Raw genomic sequence first — 12,372 nt, forward strand, 5'->3', positions numbered from 1 at the left:
TCTTCTTTTATAGGCAATGAAAAAAAGATTAAATGAAAGAGGGCGTCGGGAGTCGAATCCATTACATTGAAGTGGGGGATTGAGTGAAGGTATTAAAAAATCAATTAAGTTACGAAAACATAAAATTTTAATCAATCTCTGAGTTTTTTCTTTGGAGATGTATCGTAATTAAAAGAAGGGAAGAAAAATTTAAACTCAAGACCTCTTGCTTTTTTTCATTAGTTGTTGCTTTTTTAGTATTTAAATCTTGATTAGATTTCATTTTATCTCTAGGTTTGAAATAGTATAGTTTTTAACGTTTGACTTTTGTTACCACTAAATTTCAAAAATTAATAATAACGAAGAATAGAGTAAAACTTGGAAAAAAATTTCAAACCTTTTATAGCCATTTTTTAAATATAACAAAGCGATAGTAACGTGATCTATTTTTTCAAACCTTTTATTTGTTTGTTCAAGATCGTGTACTAAATATAAAAAAATAGAAAAAAAACGACGATTTAGATAGCCAAATCTCAAATCTAAATAATCCAGTACAAAAAATCTTTTAGCCGATCGCTGCGATCGTGTATTAAATCTTAAAAAAAAATCGTCTAAATCTAAAAGACCAAATATAAACGATCGTATATTAAACAATAGACAAGTCTCGTGTACCAAATAATAATCAAATCCTTCACATAAAAGATTGTTTCAAATTTTCCTGATCATTCAAATAGTACTAGTGAGTAAGTGATTACAAGACATCTAGGAGAGGTGATTACATGACATCCACTCAATGTGCCACATGAAAATAACCAACGAGGTTCACCCTAATGAAGAATATGTCCAACTCCTCATCCATCCATCCAAAGCTCAAGGTAAGACCGGAAACAAAATTGTCAATCTGAACCTAAATCAACTATTTAAACAGACTATTGAAAATTTGATTCCTCCTCTACATGTTGACACTGTAAACTGAACAAAATCAGTGAAAACATAGAGGAGAGAAAACTTAAGGAAAAAAGAGGGGGAAATGCAAAGCAATTTCAAAAGCTTTTTTCTTCTTTCTTTTAAGAAAAGGGAAAAAGGAAAGTTCAATACCAAAATCTGAAGCACTGTTATTTTGCTTTACTAGAACCTGAGAAATGAACATTTGGCTAACTCAACTCTACAAATTAGCCCCTATCTAAACCAACCATTACATTACCGGAAAAACCATGGCCGCTCTCATTTTCTTTCGTGTTAATTATTGTTTTGGCATACATGGGTTTGATTTATTCTTCATCCTAATTCCCCTAAACCATGAATCGTTCATTCCATAAAACAAGAACCTCACTTTGAATTTACACCTTTTCTTCACTCACCCATGCTGCCCCCTTTTCCTCTCTCTTTATTATTATTCAATCCTTCATTTTGCTGGTGTTGCCGAATGCAGATGCAGCTCATCGAGCAGTAATCTTTATGGCGCCCCCTTCAACCTCGTGCATCTGCTGAGACAGACGTCGTTTTCTGGCATCCCATCTCAACAAAAACGTCTGGTCTGCCCATTTTATCTCGTGGAATACTCCGTCACTAATTTGAGGAACATGGATGACTTATCCTCTAATAGTCGTGCCGGGGTATCAAACTCTGCAATTCTACCTGCAGATCACATCCAAATATAGATCTCAGCTGATTGACTAACTAAACATGTGAAATGGGAGATTGTTCCTTGGTCTGTTCAAACTAATTTAAAGTCTACATTTTGGCTTTCAGTTACAAGCAGTACTCACCGTCGCTTAGTACCAAAACCATATCACTGTCAACTACGGTCGGAATTCTATGTGCAATTGTGCATACGGTGCAGTCTCTGAACTCTGTTCTAATAACCTTCTGGATAAGATTATCTGTTGCCATGTCGACAGATGCGGTGGCTTCATCAAGAACAAGTATTCTGGCTTGTCTCAATAGTGCACGACCCAATGCTACGAGTTGCCTCTGCCCTACACTCCAGTTATCTCCATTTTCAAGCACTGCAAGTTAATTGTAAAGAGGATACTATGAGCAACCAAACACGCAAACAAAAGAGAACAGGAAAGGTTCTGTATCTGCTGGTTAAATACCTGGTGTATCGAGTTTTTGCTCCTTTTCACGGATCATCTGTCCTAGTTGCGATTTATCCAGTGCCTGAAAAAATGTTAAAAACAAATCAGGAAACCCCCATTTCATACTACAGATAAAAAGTAAACGTTAAACAGGTACAGAGTGACTTTTCAGAAAGACCACAAAGACACATTACTACTAGTATCTGCTCACTAATGGATATTGATGCCGCCTTATACTTCGGTTTTTCATTTTTTGCTCCCTTTGATCACCAATCTATTATTTTAAATGATAAAGTGGAGAACTTGTTTTGATCTTTCAGTGACAAACAGAAGTACTACTATAGTTTTGGAAGAAAAAACAGTGCAGTGGTAATTTGACAGAGATGTCAATCAAACCTCCCAAATTTCATGATCAGAATGCTCTTCAAGGGGATCAAGATTGCCCCTAATCGTGCCTTCAAATAAAGTGGGATCCTGAGGTATGATACTGAGACGGCTACGGAGGTCATGAAGGCCAATCGTAGATATATCAATATTGTCGATAACTATCCTTCCGCTTGATGGTTCAACCAATCGAAATAGTGCCTGAATCAAAGTAGATTTACCACTACCAGTCCTACCAACAATCCCAATCTTCTTTCCACCGGGAAAGCAGCAAGTTACACCACGAAGCACCAAAGGAAGATTCTCCTTGTATCGGACCTTGAACAAGAAAATGAGAGAAATTTGTAAAATAGAAAGCAACTCATAGTTGTATTTGATCATCAATGAAACACCTTTTTTACATATATTTGCGAGTGTTCGGGCCAACTTACGCGCACCTCTACTAATCTCACGGGACAACCCACATGACCCTAGAATATTTAGATGTCAAGAATACTCATAAAAAATCAATTCCTAGACAGATAAACATGATGGATTGAACCCATGACCTCTTAGTTATTGAGATAATGTGATAACCCAGGAATAGGATGGTGCAAAGGAAACATGGAAATGCAATGAAGAACAATAACTAAGCAAATAGAAAAATAGGAATTTGGCACTTAGGATAATAATGACATGAAGTCTTGAACCTTAAGAATACCACACTTAAACTCACACAAAAGAACAACAATACCGTAGGTCAATCACTACCTTTAGTTCAGTAAGCTCAATTGTTCCATTCTCAGGCCACGTGGAAGGAGGACGAGAGTCCTCAATAAGTATTGGTGCCTCACTAGGAATTTGGCTATATTGATAGATCCTTTCAATAGATATAATTTTGTTTTCAAGCTTGCAAAAGCTAAGTATCCACCGCGACAGGCGAGCATTCAGATTCAGACCATATGTTACCGCAAGGCCAGCCATACCTACAAAGTACAAACAAAAAACCAACGGTTGATAAATTTTGACAAGGCAGTATCCTTTTAAATCTGCAGCACTAAACAATTTTTAATGTTGGTTACAGTTCATCGAGAGAAATGTAATTTAAAGAAATCTGACAGTCTTCTAATAACCATTTACAATTTTACACCAACAAGAGCTGTGACCAACATTAAAAATTTGTACCCGAAGGCTAAGAAGTCTTGGGTTCAATTCCCCCACACCCAATTTGTATTCAAATTTATTTTTTTAAAATAATTAATTAATTATTAAAAAAAAAAACATTTGCAATTTTACATGGTCAAGATTGAAGGTCCACATGATAATCTTGAAGAAGAAAACAAAATAGTAAACTTGGGGCATCTTAAAATCATTATTTTGCAGGACCACGACCAAAGACTACATAGAATATAAAAAGACCCAACATACCTAAAAGCAATGAATCTAGAAGAGAATATGTGACGTACTTGGATCGATACTTCCATGCGGGAAGCTGACTAGCAAAACCATACAGAAAGCAAAGACAAAGGTGGAGAGCAATTCCATGCGAAGACAAAGCCACTCAATAGCAGCAAGACTGCAGAAGAATGGGCGAGAGTAACAATCAAGAAGATAAAGGTTTCTCTTCATAAACCGTTTCTCCTGTCCAAAACCTCGTATTGTAGCTGCTCCAGCAATTGACTCACCAAAAAGATTAATAACCGGAGATTTCTGAATGCTGACAATGCGAACAAGCTCCCTTGATGACGCCATGTAGTATTTCTGCATTGTAAAATGTTCTTAATAAGGTCACACGCCCTCAATACCATTAATCAAAATATGGAAAGAACGGAACTTGTTATATAAAAACTAGAAGACCGGGTGATGAGTTATTAGAGGAAATTTTGTAGTCACTCCATCTGCATTATTGCTAACTCGATAGCCCTTTTGTAACCTCAGACATTCCAAATTTTCGTGCTTTCCCAATAAGTCATGAATATATATTCCATTTTATAAAATTTTGAAGCAAAGAGATAGAGTATGACAAAGTAAAAGCCATAGGAAAATTAATTTTGTTTTGTTATGAGCATTATGAGGGAAACATCAAAAGAAGGAACTTGTAACCAGTACTCACCTGCATCCACAAACAAACAATAGCCATGGGAATGACTAAAAGCAAGACTTGCCAGGTAACTTCTGTCATAACACCAACTATGCCAATAAGTTGAATTGTTGTTGAAGCAAACCCACCAAGTCGAAAAGGAATATCAAGATCCACAACACTTTGATCAATGGATACCTATAAGGCCAAAAGTATAAAATAATTCAAAGTTGAAAGAAAAAAAAAATATCCTTATGAATAACATGAATAACTTGATTGAGCATCTGCTTCTTAGAAAGAGAAACTTACACGATTCAAGATCCGTCCTGCCGGCGTTGAGTCAAAGAATGACATGGGTGCACGAAAAATGGATGTAAGCATCTTGACAAACAATTTTTGTGCAGCTGCAAGACCAAACATAGCAACTAGTATTGCCCTAACGAATACAAACCAAGAACTCCCAAAAGCAAGGCCCATGTAGACCACAAGGAGGATCATGGGAGTCACTTTAGGTTGGTCCCCTTCAGTTTGGGGATTTGCCCATGCCATCCACCAGTTGCTAGCAATCTGTAGGAATTGAAATAATGCTTGTGCGACAATTATAAGAGGAATTAAAAAGCCTTTATACGCTGCAGCCATGTATGACAAGTAGACCTTCATGCTGACCCGGCCTCTTACCCTTTCCTCTTCCTGTACAAGCTGTCTTTTCCTAGAACGTTTTGCCTTCTTTTTCTCCTTAATTGCCTTTTGCTCTGCTGCAGATATACATTCTTGCACTTCCTTGGGTAAATTTGCAATGTTATTTCCAACAAGATCACACTTTTTACTAAGATTAGGAGATTCATCTGCAGACATAGCTTCATCAGAATCTTCAGATGAATGGTTGGGAATATCCATAGCTTCAATAGCTTCGTGATGAGCAGTTACCAACGTGTTGAAGTCAGTTCCTGCTTGTAAAAGATCATCATATTTTCCTGCCTGAATAATGCGGCCTTCTTTGATAACCTGAGATGGAAAAGGAATGGCTGAGAGAAAGGTAATTTTAATATCATCACAATGGCATGAATATAAGATCATACTGGAATTGAGTTGAAATGTGAATAATAGTGCACTATACATCACTCTACAACCGTCTACAAGGAAAAAACCCCACCAATGGCAACTTCAGTTCAATGATTTATCTCTGCTACTTTTCCATCACAATTCAAAGCTTGGGCATATCAATTCCCAAAGTTCAAGGAAGGTCCTTCAAACATATGTTTTCAACTTCATACTACCCCATAACAACAATTGCATAAAATATAGACTGGCGACAGATAAAACTTCAAAAATATGTCCAAGAAACTCCAGAGCACCCTCCATAACAACAATTGCATAAAATATTATGAACAGTCCATACCAATATCAAATCAACAGAGGGCAAAAATTCAACTTGATGTGTTACAAAAATGACAGTTTTGTCTGCTAGTGCCGTCATTATGTATTCCTGCAAGACATGTTGCCCTTATAAGTAACCGTACTATCAAAAACCCAAGAACAAACGCGGAATGTCATAATTAATAACACATTATTACCTTAAACAAGTCTAAGGCAGTGTGTATATCAACAGCACTGAATGGGTCATCAAGTAAATAAATATCCGCATCTTGATATAGTGCCCTGGCAAGCTGAACACGTTGCTTTTGACCTCCACTAAGGTTTATTCCTCTATCGCCAATTATCGTTTGATCTCCATGTGGGAGATTCTCCAAATCCTTCTTCAGTGAACAAGCATGAATAGCATTCTTGTACTTTGGTTTGTCCAGAGGACTTCCAAAAAGAATATTTTCTTCTATGTTTCCGGATTGTATCCAAGGTGATTGAGGCACATATGCAGAAGTACCACATAATCTTACCTGGGCAAAGAAAAAGGTGAAGTACTCAAGAAACTAGTAACATCTCCAAATCAAAAAGGGAACATGGGATAGAGCAGGTGAAAATTTTTACATAGAAATATGAAATTAAAAGTGAAACTCTGGAAGACTTACTTCCCCCATGATTTTTGGAATCTCCCCAAGGATGCAAGATAGGAAGCTTGATTTCCCAGAACCAACAACACCGCAAACAGCAACACGCATCCCTTTCTCCACTCTCACTTGTATTCCTGATAAAGTTGGCCTTGGAGAAGAAATGTCCCAAGAGAAGAGGCCATCTTTGATCTCTACAGCTGCATTTGGTGTGCCTCGAGGTAGGATGATAGTTGCATCTTCCCGCAACTCTTCCTCCAGCAGAAGTCCTGAAATACGATCTAGAGACACTTTTGTCTGAGCCATCATTGACACCAGGTCAGGAAAATTCCTAAGTGGTTCTTGGAGGATTCTAAAAGTGGCTAGTGCCGAAAGAACACTGCCTGCAGTAAGCTGACCACCCAACAATATGCAGGTGGCAAAAGTAACCACAGAGACAAATATTGGGGAACTCCAGAAAATGAAAGTAATGAAGGCTTGGGAATAAAGAGCTTTTCTAAGCCACTTGAACTCCACGCCCCTCATCTCCTCCAACTTCACTTTATACCTGACTTCCCAAGCTTGCAGCTTCAGAATCCGCATGCTTCTTAGGCATTCAGAAGTTTTTCTCATCCTATCATCCTTGGCAGCCATCAATTTGTCTTGATAATCCTCTTGTATTCTAGCTATTGGAATGGTAACAATAATGGAGACGATGGTGGCAATCAATGTAGCAATAGAAGCAATTCCAACGTTCTTATACAAAATAGCTAGAGCAAGAATGATTTGCATAGGGAGCATCCAAGCATCATGGAGATACCATGAGTAATCCCCAACTCTTTGCACATCAACAGCCATGTAGTTCACAATCTCTCCACTGGTATGACTCTGTTTAGCAGAGCTGGAAAGCCGAAGGCCTTTTCGATATACTAATGCTGTGAGAGCGGATCTCACATGCATACCCAAGATGTCAACCCCAAGATACCACTGTCTGGCTGTCAGAGTCTCCACAAGCTTTGCTACGAAAAATGTTCCAGCCAAAATGTATCCTTCATGGGGGAAAGTTTCTTTCCCTCCCAAGTAATCAACAAAGTAGCTAATCATATAAGGGCCAACATATGAAACGAGAGTATTCAGGCCAGCAAAGATGGCATTACAAGCTGCCTCCTTCCAGAAGGACTTCAAAATGGCCCAAGCAAGAGAAGGCTGTTTTGAAGGATTGTCCGCTTTCAATTTCTCCCAGTTTGAGTTCAAAATCTTATAATTGTTCTTAGATCGATCTTTTGGTGCAAGAAGGGGAATGTCCTTCAGCTCAAGTGGTCTTTTCGCACCAATTGAGAGAAGAGGGTTCAGCCAAGAAAGTGTAACTAAACTAAAGAATCTGGCTTCGCTGTAAGGGGTAACCTTGAGACACCCAGGTTCTTCCTCAAGAAGCAAAGGCTCTTGAAGATCGGGGTTCCTATAAACTTTTATACCAGTAACCCCCCTGACAGCAATAAAAGAAAGGAAGGCTAAAGCAGGAGTTACAGCAAAATTTGCAACAACATGAGAGCTCAGGTAATTCAGACCTTGTAGAAACAATTCTCTTCCATCAACATAGATAGCACACAGACAAATAACAAATGACAATAACCACCAGACTCTCAACAATAATGGAAATTTCTCAAAAGCCTTGAATTTGCAATGCAGAGCCAAAGAACTTAATAGAAACCAAGACAAAACTTGAGCAGCCGGCCAGCAAACAACAGACCAATCTTCACCCTCCTTCCCTTTAACAGACTCTCTAATTGAACTAATGACATCGAAACCTAACACCAAAACTTGCACAAACAACACATAGAAACAACATGAAACCGACATTTTGAAACTGGCCCCGACGTCAACATCATGAATTTCACCATCCGCGCTGCGCCGAATTGGACTTGCATTTGAACCAGATTCGTCATCCTTAACGAAGCCAAGTCGACCAACAAACGCAGATATCCTCTTCGCCAAGACAACAAAGAAGAATAGGATAAAAAGTGCTAGATTTATGCAAACTGATGCGAGCTCCAAAATTGGCAATGTTCCAAAAGCTTCCGACAAGGTATTAGACGATCGTACATCAGATGACCAAGCTTGGATTGTATTCAATAAATGGGCATCACCCATCATTGATTGTGAGATGTTTATGAGGAAAGCGATTCAAAACAGTGAGTCGGCGGCGAGTTAAGTGAGAGAAATAAAGCCCTGTTAAGAAGATGAGCATTTCACCATCTGGGTTTTCTCGTAGACACCTAATAACTATTTCTTTAGACAACCTGCAGACACATAGCACATACCAACAAATGGGTTTTTTTGTTAACACGAAAGTCGAAGAAAGACAGAGAAATAGAGCGACGCTTTGCGCTCAACACACTGTGATTCTGTCTGTAGCGAAATGGGGAATGGACAAAAGACTAGATTAAAAATCAAAACAGAAGACGACCCATCACTGGAAGTACAAAATAAAACTTACCCACCTGCCTTGGAGAGACGTAACTCTGTTGATTGCTGACGAAGAACCCAGTCCCAAAAAAAAAATCCCAGCCACCCCTCCAGTAATTCGCCACTTATGAATCCAGAGATGAAACAAGAGGGGGGGGGTAAGGAATACGTATAACAACCAAATCACAAAACGAGAGAATTTAATTAAAAACGATGATGACGATGAGTAGGATCCAAACAAATAAAGAAAAAAGGCAAAAGGGGGTAGAAAGAAATGAGAAAAAGAGAGAGAGGGGAGGAAAGCACTCTCTCTTGTTCTCTCGTCGATAATTAAAAACTAGAAAGAGGAAAAGAAAGGATTTAAGGAAATGGGGTTGGGGTTTAATACAAAAACAAACTACCCAGCGAGAGAAAGAGTGAAAGCAAAACAGAACAGAGAGGAGAGATATTTGGGGAAAACTCAAAATCAAGCCAGATTTTTACTTAGAACAAAATTCCACTCAAAATTTCGTCTCTATTGAAGCACATTGTTTGAGTTTGGGTTTTGTTCTGTTCTGTAATCTCCTCCTCCTTCTTCTCTTTACATGTGTTGTTGTGGCCTCTGCCACGGGAAAGAAGATGACTGCGAGAAGAGAAAGGTACCCAGTTGGGAAAAAAGAAAAAATGGAGGAATCACAGAGAGAAAACAAACATAATTGCCTCAAAAGTAAAAATCGCTTTCACATTTGAGAATTGAAAATTTAAGAAATGAGAAATGAGAATGGGAAGATGAGGATGAGGGTGCGTGCTAGCTAGGGTCGGTTAATAGGTCGTCACACCACGAACCAAAATTGGTGGATTTTCCATTCCATCACATTTCTCACTCTGAATCTGATGCCATTATCAATCTTTTCTTTTCCTAATATAATTTATATAAACCTTTTTTGCTGCCTTTCCATCTCCCCCTTTTAATTTTGTTTTGCATTACATTTATGGTCCATCCTCAATCTCCACTATGCTCCTCTTTTTATTTCTTTCTGGGGTAAGCTTTTCATGCTCTCTTTTTAACGTATGGATTGGAATAATCGAATTTATAGCACCGAATTTTATATAAGTTACGTCCGTTAGAGCTATGCACATATCATATTATCTACAAATATAACAAAATATCATTATATATTTATACATGTAACACATCAATATAAACTATCACAGTATATATCCATTTTTGTCTATCACAATTCATGATAAATTTATTTTAGTTCATTTTGTTTTATTTGAAATAGCTCTTTGACTAATTTACTATAATTAACTTTTAACTAATAAATTTAAAATTTATTTAGAGTATATAGATTCGAGGTAGATACTAAAATGAAATTAAAATTTAAAGTATTTTAAACTTCTTGACTTTATACCTAATAAATATTTTAACTTATAAAGTCTAATAAATCATTTACCAAATCAACGTTCTTCCAAAAATTAATTCGTCGGTATAAAATCAAATGTTTATTTTTAACTAATAATAAATTTGTTAAGTATCTCGTCTCTAAAAGTTGCAAAACTCGATCTCTTAATTTATTATTATTTGTATAAAATTGACTTTTTCTTTGGTATGTGTATTACTTTTTTTATCATTCTATGGTGAAATGAATGGGTTTGAAAGCTATCATAAAGTTGCAATGATATGTGTTTAGTGAATACATTCCACCCAAACAATTATATGCTTTTTATTTTGAAAATTAAATTTTAAAAAAAAAGTTAAGAATATTTTGATAGAAAAGAGCAAAGAATTAGATTTAGATTTAGATTATGAAATAAATAAATAAATAAAATAGGAGAATTATAATAGTATATAATAATGAATAAAAGTATAGTTGAGGTGTGTCCAAGTCATAGTTGATTGTTTTGATTAATTTAAAGAAATTAGGAAAGGCATAGGCATTTGGTCCACATATCATTCAAATTGTCCCTTTCCACTTTCTTACTTCCTTTTCACATTCCTAAACAAAATTATGACCAAACTCTCTATCTCTCTCTCTCTCTTTTGTTTTCCTTTTCCCTTGCAATTTTATGTACCAAAACTATATTCTCAATTAAGCTCACCTTTTTGTATTACCTTCTATTCACTCTTCCTTTTTAAGTCATGTCAAACAATTGAACGATTTTATATTAATATCAACATTTCAATTCGACGGATGTACTTTTGTAAGTTTAGAAGTTCAAATTTTTTTGTGTTAGATCAGTAATTATAAATGTTTTTAAATACAGTAAAATGAACTAAAATATATAGTAAAATATCACCTTACTGAAGTTATATTTATAAATGTTTTCAATAGTTTTACTATTTAAAACAATTGTCCAAAGTTATTTTTTAAAAAAGAAATTGTCAAAAATAAAATATTTGACAAAATATTTACACTTTATAGAAAAATGAGAAGTAAAAAGATTTGTCTTTTAGTGGTTTTGTTCTGTTTAGTGTAGATAGTTTCTAAAGTTTTTTCTATTTTTTGAAAAAATCCCTTTATAAAATATACTATATTAGCGTCAAAATGACCGACTTATTGACAAATATAGTAAAAAATATATATAATAAACTAAGGAATGATTTTGTTCTTTTACTATATTTTTAAATAAATCGGCCATTTTGCTATGTATAAAAATGCTAAGCAGTCTCTATATAACAACGTGTATTTTTTTAATATATTTATCAATTACGACACTCAAAATTTTGTATCTACGTTTTATTTGCTTTTGTATAATCAATTGTACTGTAATTTCCTCGACACAAACGTATCTCAATTGATATAAATTTATAAGTACAAAAAGTAACCCCAATGTATATAATGCTAACACCTCCGCATAATTGTGAAAGAAGAATGTGTAGCCTTTAGCTTGATAGAAATGACAAAATCAAAAGCCACATTTGTTATAAAGTTTAATAATTTAATGCTAAAAATAAGTTTCAAGATTTGAAAAAATAGATCTAATTGGAATTTATTTTTAGATTCAAAATTTTACTATCTAAAGGGTGGGGATGGCTATAAGGTAATATTTTGATTCATGATAGCAATTATTGATGTAAAATATGCTCCATTTATTGTATTCTATATCAAGAAAAAAAAATATATTTCATTTTTTAAAAGAATATCTTCATCTAGTAATTCCATTAATTACGTCTATTTTTATTATCATCATCATTATTGTTGTTATTATTTTGGTAAATTGATAAATGTCCAATCATTAAGGAAAAATGGATGTTGTTAAAGTTTGGTACATTTATTATATAATCTAGTTTTAAGAAAATGTATATTACTTTCTTATATATTTATATAATTAAAAAAATCAATTTCAAATTATCGTAAAACAATTGTTAAGATTTAAATCGAAGAGTATTTTTAAATATAACACAAAAAATCAAAACTATTTAAGAATATAGTAA

At 35.3% G+C, this 12,372-nt stretch overlaps 1 protein-coding gene across 2 annotated transcripts; it reads right to left on the minus strand.

Annotated features, from left to right (window-relative positions):
* Nucleotides 1-1,069: 1,069 nt before the first annotated feature.
* Nucleotides 1,070-9,955, minus strand: LOC103498928 (ABC transporter C family member 5). 2 transcript variants are annotated; one of them, XM_008461751.3, is made up of 12 exons: nt 8,990-9,955; nt 6,531-8,788; nt 6,078-6,398; nt 5,903-5,989; nt 4,813-5,508; nt 4,537-4,701; nt 3,890-4,184; nt 3,195-3,409; nt 2,457-2,762; nt 2,079-2,142; nt 1,749-1,988; nt 1,070-1,617 (listed from the first exon to the last, which is right to left on the minus strand). In XM_008461751.3, exons 2-12 carry the CDS (start codon nt 8,640-8,642, stop codon nt 1,526-1,528), a joined length of 4,593 nt encoding a protein of 1,530 aa, XP_008459973.1. In that variant the 5' UTR covers nt 8,643-8,788; nt 8,990-9,955; the 3' UTR covers nt 1,070-1,525. The 2 variants fall into 2 exon arrangements, with proteins under 2 accessions (XP_008459973.1, XP_008459974.1); XM_008461752.3 differs by having other exon boundaries at nt 8,986-9,901.
* Nucleotides 9,956-12,372: the final 2,417 nt, after the last annotated feature.

The sequence above is a fragment of the Cucumis melo genome, chromosome 11 (assembly GCF_025177605.1).
Source record: "Cucumis melo cultivar AY chromosome 11, USDA_Cmelo_AY_1.0, whole genome shotgun sequence".
NCBI classification, from domain to species: Eukaryota; Viridiplantae; Streptophyta; class Magnoliopsida; order Cucurbitales; family Cucurbitaceae; genus Cucumis; species Cucumis melo.

What these genes read in the sequence shown, in the direction of transcription:
- LOC103498928 (XM_008461751.3), bottom strand. Translation starts at nt 8,642, where the DNA reads ATGATGGGTGATGCCCATTTATTGAATACAATCCAAGCTTGGTCATCT. An exon ending in CAGGACGGATCTTGAATCGT is followed by an intron (nt 4,702 to 4,812) that starts GTAAGTTTCTCT and finishes TTGGCCTTATAG; the next exon opens with GTATCCATTGATCAAAGTGT. An exon ending in CTGATCATGAAATTTGGGAG is followed by an intron (nt 2,143 to 2,456) that starts GTTTGATTGACA and finishes ACATTTTTTCAG; the next exon opens with GCACTGGATAAATCGCAACT.